Below are 11,277 nucleotides of genomic sequence, written 5' to 3' on the forward strand. Positions count from 1 at the left end.
TTGGCCTTTGACGCACCTTTAGACCTTTGATTACCGATGGGGATTTTTTCGCGCAGTGCGCTTTTTTTTTAGTTTAATCTAGTTCCGGCGTGCTTTTAATAGATTATTGCACCAATCTTGTTCCTGGAGTCTCCTTACCTGGTAGTAAGTAACGGTAAAGAGCGAGAGCATGGGCTCAGGGGGAAGTGATTGGTTTTCTGACTGATTTGAGCGTCGTACTCCTACTCAACCTCGTGCTCTCGTGTAGCCTACTATCTCCTACCTCTTCGAAAACCAGCCTCAATCCCCTTCCACTAAGCCTATAAACTCTACCCTAATCGGCAATACAGGAGTCAGGTAGGACTGAAAATAGTAAAAGAAGAGCACGTAGTATACTATTTTAGTCTATTTTAATGAAAGTGATATTTTCACGCCAAGTACAGTGTCGATCAAGTGTAGTTGATGTACAATAAAGAAAGGAAGACTCCATGATCCGAGATATGCCTTATATACCCGGCTTTTACTCTTAATAAGCACAATATGTAGTTTGTAGCTATAGGGTGTTGTTTGATGTAATTGTATTTACAGATCTAAAAGATTTATAGTGTTTGTTTTTGGGTAGCAAGACTGAAACTTCGCAGTGTGACAACTGTAACGGAAGTCCGGTCAGTTGCAACTGCATGTTCCAATCAGCTTGCTTTATGAAGGATGCCATTCAGGCATATCAGCCAATCAAATATTAAAACACACATATGCAAATTTGTAGAGACACCGATGCAAGCTCTAGGCATGAAAAAGCCCTGAATATTTGCAACGTGAAAAACACTGTCATCATTTTGAGCTCTTTATTTTTCTCAGTGCATTAGCACTTTATAAAAACTTCTCTCGAAATAAAACACTGTAAAACAGCTAAAACACTATTCTCTGGTCCGCAATGTTGCAATTGCACAACGTCGACGGCTTCATTTTCCAAAGTATATTAAAGACCAAGAAGTATTTGGCCTCTTTCTAAAAGTTTTCCATGAAAATGGTTTGACGTGTCGAACATTTTCGACCAATTCGTAACCGAAGTACAATTCGAGGGATGCGAATGTCTTTTGACGGCGCGGCAAAACATTGATGAAAGACAACTCTCTTGAGAACGCTTGTGACGTCATGCTCTTTCCGAGGGATGCTGTTGTCGAATATGGCTGACTGTCGGCTAGTGTTGTTGGAATGCTCTACTGAGCAAGTCTTCATTTATCGACACTACCCAATGCGATTTGCGTGTTCTTTTTAGAGTTATACGCATTTCTCAAATGCCAATTTGGCGTTTCAGTGTTTGATGGCACGAGCCTTCGGGAATAGTAAAATAGTATAAGCTAAAACTAATAGAGGATGAACGAAACGGGCCCTCGAACTGCCGGAGGAATGACTTCACGACATCCAAATCAGACTCACCAAGCCGTTATGGATAGGCTACGGCAGCGTTTCAGTCAGTATAGAAAGCGGCATACTGACTGCCAGAATAAATATGAACAATCTCTTCCAGCTGTACAGGACATAGAGAGGCAAGAAGTGATGAATCTACACAAGCGTGCCATGGATAGCCGCAATCGAATCATGAATGTAAATGGAAAGGCAACAAAACCAAATGACGGCGAAGGAAAGTTAGAACCTCAACAGCAACTTCCAAATGGGTTCGAAAAGTCCACAAATGCTATCCTGCACATTCGTGAGGTATGTTTTCTTTCTTTATCGTTGCATTTGGGTTTTTTTGTCGTGGGGAACCGATTTCAACAGACGTTTTTGATAGACATTCATAAGCTTATGATATTTATATAATATATTATATAAGATATATACTCTGGCCTGTTATTAACGGTACTCAGTTGTTTAGTTTGAGATTTTTGTATAATACACTTGCACTTCTTTTCCTGCTAACTCTGGTTTAATTTTCTCCTATCCTGCCAGCAGCAAATCCTACTGAAAAAGAGAAAGCATGAGCAGAATATGAACAGCGCGCTGAACTCGTTTACGCCATCAAACGACGAGAGTAACATTGGAGGGGAATGCTTGAGTAAGTTTCAGAGACAAGATGGTGTTCTTCTGCAGGGACCGGAAGGCTCCAGTTCCGTATCCTCAGTTAATCAAGTCCACCAGGTTGATCATACATCGACACAATTACACCAGACTCCTTTCGGAGCTAGGGACAATTCGTACGTGCATGATGTTTCCATGAATACGCCAAGAATATCGACTACAGTCAGCTCGGAAACCTACGCCAATGGAAGTCAGCCATTATCCTCTTCTCCGTTTGCACAGCCGGATTTTAAACAAGAGAAACCTGTAATTGTTTCATGTGAGGAACCCACACATTCTAGCAATGGTACAGGTACTTTGGTGAACGGATTGAACCAAGTACCCGATGCGTGTTCCAAATTAAACTTACCGGCAGGTCAAGAGTACATTCAACAAGAGTTAGACTATTTTGATCACGTTATTCAAGCACGTTTTAATGAGGATGGTGCACCTGCGCCTGCACAGACAATGCAGCATCAGACCAATGCTTCAGCACCAGCTTGTGATGATGACAGAGGTCAGGTGCCTGAAACTCAGCTGGGAGGTCACCATCCAAAATCTCATCAGCTGAAAGAGTTTGCTCGCAAGTCACAACTTGCTCAGGCTCAGCAAGTAGTACCATACATTGACAGCCAAGACCATGCAAACCACCAATTTCCACATCAGCATACAAGTCATTATGCACTTAGCTCAGCGGGTCAACAGTCGTCTGGCTTACAACATCCTTACTCTACTGGCAAATATCCCGGAGGTATGCCTATGATTTCAAATGAACAACAACAGTTGCTTCAAGAGCCAAATCATCCAATAGTTTCTGTTGCTGGATGTTTTCCTCGACAGTTTGAATCCCTACATTTTCAACGGGCTCCAGCTTCGCAGTCACCGCAACAACAACATTCATATTATGGCTATTCTCAGGATAGTTTGCCATTGTCAAAACTATCCCATATGCCATCACAGGCTCAACAATTATATTCTCAAAGGTTTCAGAGTCAACCAGTTCTGCTTACATCACAAGGAGCTGGAGCAGTTAGACCACTGGCCTCACACAAGTTATCAAGATACCCCATGCCTAGGTCACAACCTCAGTATCAACGACAAAGCTCAATGCCTCCTTTACAAGGGCAAACATTCCTTGACACTGATTCACAGTACCAACAGCAAATAACTGGCTTTCAAGGAGACCAATCTGGTTTTTCAAATCCTGTAGGTGAACTGACAGCTTCTTACCATTATCAGCGGCGCAATTCTTTCCCTATTTATCGCAATAATAACCAACAACTAGGGAATCTCTCTCACAGAATGCACCAAAATTTGGGATCTAGTCAAGCCAGCCTTCTCAGAGGTGTTTTGCAAAATCCTTCCCAAAGTATCCCAGCAGACAGAGATTTTGTAGTGAATCCAAATATGGGTATGCCTTCATCGACTACCATGCAAACAGGTCCTCTTTTGGCAGGAAGGCCACCATCAGCAAATGCTGAGTTAAATGCAGGAGTGCCAAGGTCACAACAATTGTCCATTATGTACAAAAGCAATGCTTCTCAACATTCTGCTTCAGTATTACAGCAAGGAGGGAAATTTCAGTCATCAAGTAATGCAAGAAAGGTTCCACCCGAAAGCAGTTATTCAGTTCTAAACCCAACATCTGCAGCACATAGAGACATGAATGAGAGACAAACTTCAGCTACAGGAAGTGATGCACAGTTCAGTGCCTATTCACCACTCAATGCACTGGATAAAGCCCCATCATTCACTTCTCTTCTGGAGCAGTCTGCAATTAATCAAGGTAATCTAGAAACAACATACACTGGATCAATACCTAACCTAGATTTACTTGGAGAGATTTTAGGTCAATAAGATACAGAACAAACAACAGTGACTGCTTGCTTATGATTTAAGTGATTTAAAGTGGAAGTATCACGAAAATTTGCTGTCATTTCAAAACCCAAAAATGTTTGACTGTCAGCAGAAACAACGAAATAATTGTCAAGTTTGTTAAAAATTATCACCCCAGTGCAATGAAACTGTCGATTAGTGTCTCTGGCCAGAGACAGAGTAGGCTGCTTTGGATTGAAACTTGAAAAATATTAGGCTAATGTTTTTCAAGTTCTCACATTTTTGTTTCCAAAATGCGCTAGAACAGATCACAAGTTGCTTCTTTCAAGAATTGAGTTGATTTCGTTCCTCTTGTCATTCTAGAATTATTTGGCAGCTGATTGAAGGTCTTAATATTTCATCGTTTTTAACAAAATATATCAAAAACCCCATGATACTTCCCCTTTAAGTATAACTTCACTGTGACAAAGAATTTACATGTTTTTGTTTTTTTACAAGCTTAACAATTGATATTTGATGTCAATTGTGTCTTGGAGAAATCTGGGTTTTCTTTCAGTGTCATGATATTCCTTATGAAATTGTTATAGAAAGGTTAAGAGAAATGGAACCTTGGTCAGTGCTGAGGATGAAAAAGGGTTGTATCACATGAGCCATGGATTGAATTTTGGTTCTTGTGAAACGTTCACATGGATTTTGTTATTGATCAGTACATAATCAAATAGTAGATTGTTTCTTGCAAATTAGCAATATTAAAGTAATGAATAGAAAGAACAAAATTAATAAAAACAAGAAATAGAAGTATACTTAATTGCTTGTACATGTATATGTAGGTGCCGAGAATCAGTGTCTTTATCTAAAAAAACAATGCATTGTTAAAGTATTTGCTCACCAGCAATATGGTTTGGTGGTTTTCAAACACATTGGACATAGTAAATCAAGGCTTATAAAAATATATATGTTTTAGTGAAGGAAATTGTACAGCTTTGGATTAAAAATTTTCTTTTTCTTTTTTAGAAAAGAAAGTGATGTAGTGAATAAGGCTTTTTTTTTCTCATAGACATATGTACCTAGTACAGTATGATTCAATCAATCTATTTAGTGTAGAAGCTTGTAGTCTTAGCTGAGCTTGAGCTTTGAGGCAGTGGTATCCCTTACATGTTTATCTTTGAACAAATTGTATTAGTGTCAAGAAATCAAATTTACATATTTTCCTTGTCTCACAAGTAGTAAGTTTAAACCAGTGGATTGCACAATATCGGCATTATTTGCATTTTGTTTCTGATTACTTGTAGTTCATGAAACTTGATATTTGCTAGTCAGCTTGTGCTGTGTTATCAAGTATACTAAATACAAAAGTGGGAATTGCAATTTGGATTGTTTGCATTGCACTAAATGTCTCTGCTCTGTATCACAGTTCCTTGCAACTAGATTTCTGCATTGCTGGTTTCTCTGTTACCAAGCTTCTTTATACAGTTTGTTCATGATCTGTGACAATTTTCTGAAGGTTGAGGGTGGGGGGGGGGGGGGGGTAGTAGCTACAACCTTGGGTTTATTTATTTTATTTTTTATGGTGAAACCCCATTAGTATTGAACCATACAAATTTGGTCATTGTTTAAGGTGGTGCTATATTGTTCTTCATTTAAAACTTTGTAAATGGATTTTGTCATACTACAATTTATACAGTTCATTTTATCTGAGCATTTCTCAAGGTTGCTTTCCACAGGTATCTGAATTATATCTGTCTTATAATTATTATATGATTTTTTGTATCTATTATTTATAGGTTTCTCAGAGCTTTTGAAATATTCATTTAGAAATTTTAGATAATAATAGTCCTCTGATAGCAACGAAACAAAATAAAATCCAGTTTCCTCTGAAAGAAACCATTCACCCACAAGAAAATGCATAAAAATTGTCTTTCCTCTCCTCAGCTGTTAAAATAAAAACAAATCACTTTATTTAATGTGTTTAGTGCAGAGCACTAATTGGGGACACTTTCCAGTGTTGGTTTTTTAGGAGAGGGGAAAACTGGAGTACCGGGAGAAAAATCTTTGGAGCAGTACTTTGCATTTTGCTTTGATTTAGAATTACATCACAATTTCAAAAATGATGGCCATCTTGGATTTCTTCTTTTGCATGAAACCTCAGAAAACCACCAAAAGTAATCAAATTGAAAAGAAACACACAAATTTGCTTTACTTGTCTAATTTTTGTACAGGAATCTGCCTATCAAAAATTAGTTGCCATCAAAACATCAAAATGTACCCTGACCAACCATACTAAATTGAATGTCTGAAATAGTCACAAAGTTTCATGTGGTTTGTGATAATTATGTAATAAACATTCAAACTCAATATGGCCAGAATCCTGCTGGTCCAGTTTATCTAGGGGTAAGGTCTCTTAGTGGGGACAATTTTTATTCATTTAAGAAATTTTGACTTCTTATATTTCTCTGCTTTTTAAGCCTCTTTTTTTGGTATAACCTACTTTTGACATCGATGAAGTTTGTGCAAAACTAAATTTGTTTCTCAGAAGAACAAACCATATTATTTTTTGTTAAATTTGGATAAATTGTCAACATGATTAAAAGCTAATTAAATACATTTGTGGTTTTAAAATGAATGGATTGTGAACAACAGAAACCATGAAGTGGATTGAAATCCACCAGTCACAGAGCAGAAATGCTACAGTTTTAAGCTACGCAATAAGGTTTATTTTGTGCTCATTTTCCAAGTGATGGGTGCCAGTGAAAAATGCAATAATTTGTAGTTGGGTCTTGAACTTATGGTAGTGTGGTTCAGGTCGTTCCCTTACAACCTGATACATGTAGGTATATTTCAATATGAAAGTTATTTTATGTATAAGAAAATTCTACATTTTCTTGCTTGGAGAAACAGCTTAACCTCAGAGCTTGTTTGTACATGTACCTGTGATAAATTCCACATTGCTGCTAGTGGCAGAGAGTACTTACCCCTAACAATAGTAATGTTGATACTTAATTATCATGTCCCTGAGAGGCTCCCTTCAGAAGCAATCATGAAACAACGAGAGAAACAAACATTCCAAATTAACATAACTAGCAGGAGGCAAACCAATTGACTGTTTACAAACCATAGCCAAGGATTTAGCAAGGGGACTATCCTTGCAGTTTATAGTCCACTAAACTTGTCCCAGTAACTGTCTGATTTAAATCCATCATTAATAGTTACTCCAGAATAGCGTGTATCAACTCCCCCCTCCCTCCTCCACATTTCTTTTCATTAGTTTATTGGACCTTTAAAAGGTGACTTGGATGTCAAGAAAAAAAATCATAAGAAAAATAAAATTTTGTCACCATGTTTGTTTGTCATGTTGAATGTGGACTCATCTTTGAATTATAATAGATGCAAATTTGCACAAAAGTGTGCAAATTAATTAAAACCTGGCACTTGTTGTGCTGTAAGTGATTTTGGTACACTCCAAAATTTTGCAGAATAGAGTTTTGCAATACAAACAATTTTTAAGATCATATTTCTACTCTTACCGTATAGTAAAAAAAAAATATTATTTTCGTGAACATGTTGCATCATGACCTCATTATCAAAATCCTGTGGCATAAGTTGACAGGGCTTGTTCAATCTCTGACTTTCCCTTTTTGTTGTGGATTTCTTAATTTCTTTTTTCTTGTCACCGAGAACGGAAAATAGGTACATGTTAAGCAAGTGAATTGTTTTATTTTATATTTATTTACCTTTTTGCTTGAGAAGGTGACCTAATTACAAGGTGTGGCAAAACATTAAAGCCAAAGCAGGAGAAAATTAAATTGTTAGCTTTTGATACTTGATTTGGAATCTTTCTGACTGACGGTTGTCATGAGTCATAGTGTGAATCACCTATTGCTTGTGGAATGAAGCAGCCTGTGTAATTTGACTTTGTATTGTGCAGAGTTTATGGTCAATGTATTTTCGACCATTATGAAACTAAAGCTCCCCAAATACTCAAAGTTAAAACAAAAGCTGTTGAGTAAGTTAACACAATAATTTTTTAATGCCAGTAATGGTTGTCTTATATAAACTGAGTTGGAGTTTGTTTTTAATTACTTATTAATAAACAATTTGATTTTATTTAAGTGGGCCAATTGCATATTTAGGCACACTTTAAATCACTTTTCATTTAGAAATTTATGTTGGAAAGATCTTAAAAATCAGTTTAACTTTCAAACTAAAAACTGTAACTAAAAATTACATGTATTGGCCAACCATTTATAGTGATAATAACATAATAAATGTTTAAGATGAAGTGACAGTGCATGTGGGAGAACTTAACCTTAGAAATGTCTTCAGGAAGAGGTCAGCTTTGAGGAAATAGAAGAGAATGTCAAAGTTTGAGTTAGCTTTGCTTTATTCAGTAGGCTACATTTCTATTCTCAGCTCATGTTTCCTTCCAAGAGCTTTGTTAGCACCAATATAAATCATTTGTTGGCCAAGTAATTAGACTGGAAGGAAGCAACATGCTTATTTTTCAGACTGGTGTGATATTTATAGTGACACACAAATTAATATGTACCGGTAATATATAATTACAGTCATCTTTGTTGTTTTTCTACATTATAGTACACCATTTTCCTGTTGTTGATCTGCCAGCTTCTGCTTTAGTTTACAAGTGAGACTAGCATACCATCAGGCTCAGTTTTGTCTGTTTGTTTGTTTGTTTTGTCAGTGCTGTTTGTAACATGATTTTCCTTAAGTGGGAATGGTTTACAAAGAAAAACAGAAATTAATGCCTTAGCATGTTATTTTTTGGGCATTTTAGCCTCATAAAGTTCTGGCAACTACTAGCTGCAAGGGTGAAGTAAGAGAATTGCTTGATGAAAATTTTTAAGGTAGAAATAAAAAACAATATCAGCTTGCTTAAAGGAGATGGCCATTCCAGAAATCATGTCCTTCTTTTTAATCACCAATAAAAAGTACACACTGAGTCATTGCCAAGTTATTTACCGTTGTTTCAACTTTTGAAGTGCATCCAATCCATAAGAAATAATTGTTCCTCTCCAAACTCCAAACTGAGCATCACCATTTTGAATAGTACTTAGTAGCCTGGCTGCTTTTTAGCAACAAAATTGGTGCAAACCTCAAAATAATGTAGTTAGTCACATTGATCTATTTCTTTTCCCACAGTAATTTGTCTTTTCCCTTATGAAAGGAAAATGCCATTGTGTTCTTTCCAGACTGTAACAACAGATACAAAAAGACAAAGTAAGGGATGTGACCTTTTATAATTAATGCCTGTAGTAAAGGAGAGCTTAGCAAAGAAGTGGTTCAACTAGCTTTGCTGTGAAGAGAGATTATGGCTTCCCAGGAAACTTCAAAATGTGTTTATGTGCAGTGAACATTGTACCGAAGAGTGCTTTGAAATATTCATGGCTTGGCTTTGTGAACGAAGAAATATTAAACAATGATTTAAGCTACAGAAAACCATAAAATTCTGCATTATTACTGTTACCAATTCTGCATTGAAGAAGGTACAAATCACAACAATGGAAGTTGCAGTTCCTAATTAACACAGCTCACTGAAAGATAAACCATCTATAAAACGTAATTTTTAGTAATACATGAAATCCCTGCATAATACACCACAAAACAGTAAATAAGATTAGAAACAGATCATTACACACAAATGTAAAACAAAAGTGATGGAAAGTGTGTTGTATTCTTGAAGCAACATACATTTAATAAACTACTACGTAGCGAGTTTACCGACTCCGAGTTGTCATGAATAACAAAGGTATTCCCGTGGGGTTGGTATGGCTTCATAGAATTCACAGGTACAGGTGCCTTGTTTCTTCGTGAAGCGAGGTTAATAAATTTGTTGGGCCGAGCCGGCCCGAAAGCAATGACCTCATGAAAAGGGGGCCAGGCTTCTTCAACAAGGCAACACTCACAGGCTACTTCAGGGACAAAATTCATATGTTTGGATGCACTTCAGAATCTCCAAAAAAAAAAAAAAATAAACTCAGTGTGTACTTTTTATTGATGGAAAAATACATGATTTCAGGAGTGACTTTCTCCTTTAAGTAATTCTTTGTTGGTTTTTAAAGTGTGCATTAATTTTAGGTATTGCAAGGCATGTTAATTAATTGAACAATTAGCTTGAGAAAGTAGATGAACTTTCATACTGTAACAATCGGGGCTTATTTTCAGGGAGGGCTTGTTTTTGGCATAGAGGGGGGTCTCATTATTGGAGGAAGGAAAGTTGGTTTGGTTTGTCATTAAAAATAAGGTGACATCATACTGTATGAAGCTAACTCTAACATTGTACAAATGAATTTTAGCATTTTTAGATTTGTGGGTGTGTATTTTGGAAGGGGGCTTAGGATTGGAATTTTGTTGTTACCCACTGTTGAAAGTATGAAAGTGCTTCAGCTTAATTTTAACCAATAGAAAAGGGGGGATTTTACAGATCTGGAAAGCTTGCATACACCGCACAAACAGAGCATAAGGTCCTTCTTTAAAAGACATAAGAGGCTCTGCTTGTAGGGTGTAAATTAGCTTCCCCTTGTTTGGAAACTCATCATGAGGTAGCAGGTTGATTGTTTTTCAGATGGTATTATGTTGGTCCATTTTAGCCATCAACAGCAAAAACATTGAATACTGGAACATTTTTTTCAGTCCAGATCACTCCAATGTCTGTAGTAATTATCTGTTGCATTGTATACATGTATATTAATGACACTTTGATAGTTTTTTAATATATAATAGATGCTGCTCTCTTAGCAAGTTTTAAAGACTCATTCCATTGTTATTAATGATAATATTTGTAGCTGTGTTGCCAAATGTTATTTTCACTTTTGTAACTAAGGTCTTCTGCTTAGATCTGTTTGTCAATTGAGTCATACAGAAGGTCGGTTGTGACTGATATTTGGGACACATTAAAAGACTTGTATTAAAATATACATATAATGTAAAAGTTTTCCTGTGAAATGCATTAAACTTCACAGAAAACTCTACTTTTGATATATATTTTTTTGGTTGATACACAGTTTACCCATAAGTTACATGGAAATTTACTAAAAACTGTCAACAGGGCTCACTAGTGTTGCATGGAATTATGCCAAGAAGGGGTTAAAGGGGCATTGTCAGGGCAATGTTTGCTGCATTTTGGTTAAAACTGCTCAAATATTTTACAACGTACTCTTTTTAAACATGAAATTGCTCTTACAACACCGGGAAGAAAATATTAAGGTTTTCCTCCTAGCCAGAACAAGACCTTGTCATGTCTGTTAAACACAACAAAACTCAATTACATATTGATCAATTACATAACCCAGGTGACTGGGATCCTGGCTAATTAGGCTGAGATTTTTCCATATAATTAACAAATCAACGGCAGTTTTTTATGGTCTATAGTATGTAATGGGCGTG

At 36.6% G+C, this 11,277-nt stretch overlaps 1 protein-coding gene across 4 annotated transcripts; it reads left to right on the plus strand.

Annotated features, from left to right (window-relative positions):
- The first annotated feature begins 993 nt into the window (after positions 1–993).
- On the plus strand, positions 994–10,862 carry LOC146457767 (uncharacterized). 4 transcript variants are annotated; one of them, XR_014858376.1, is made up of 3 exons: positions 995–1,698; positions 1,933–3,948; positions 4,326–10,862. XR_014858376.1 is itself a non-coding variant. In XM_085091483.1 (2 exons), the coding sequence occupies exons 1-2, from the start codon at positions 1,357–1,359 to the stop codon at positions 3,895–3,897; spliced, it is 2,307 nt and encodes a 768-aa protein (XP_084947609.1). In that variant the 5' UTR covers positions 994–1,356; the 3' UTR covers positions 3,898–10,862. The 4 variants fall into 4 exon arrangements, 2 of the variants coding, with proteins under 2 accessions (XP_084947609.1, XP_084947610.1); XR_014858377.1 differs by having other exon boundaries at positions 999–1,698; positions 1,936–3,948; XM_085091483.1 differs by having other exon boundaries at positions 994–1,698; positions 1,933–10,862.
- Positions 10,863–11,277: the final 415 nt, after the last annotated feature.

Source organism: Pavona decussata, unplaced genomic scaffold (assembly GCF_977016875.1).
Source record: "Pavona decussata unplaced genomic scaffold, jaPavDecu1.1 SCAFFOLD_237, whole genome shotgun sequence".
NCBI lineage: Eukaryota > Metazoa > Cnidaria > Anthozoa > Scleractinia > Agariciidae > Pavona > Pavona decussata.

Coding starts and splice junctions, on each gene's coding strand:
- LOC146457767 (XM_085091483.1), top strand. CDS start 1,357: ATGAACGAAACGGGCCCTCGAACTGCCGGAGGAATGACTTCACGACAT. Junction 1,699..1,932: donor CTATCCTGCACATTCGTGAG/GTATGTTTTCTT, acceptor CTATCCTGCCAG/CAGCAAATCCTACTGAAAAA.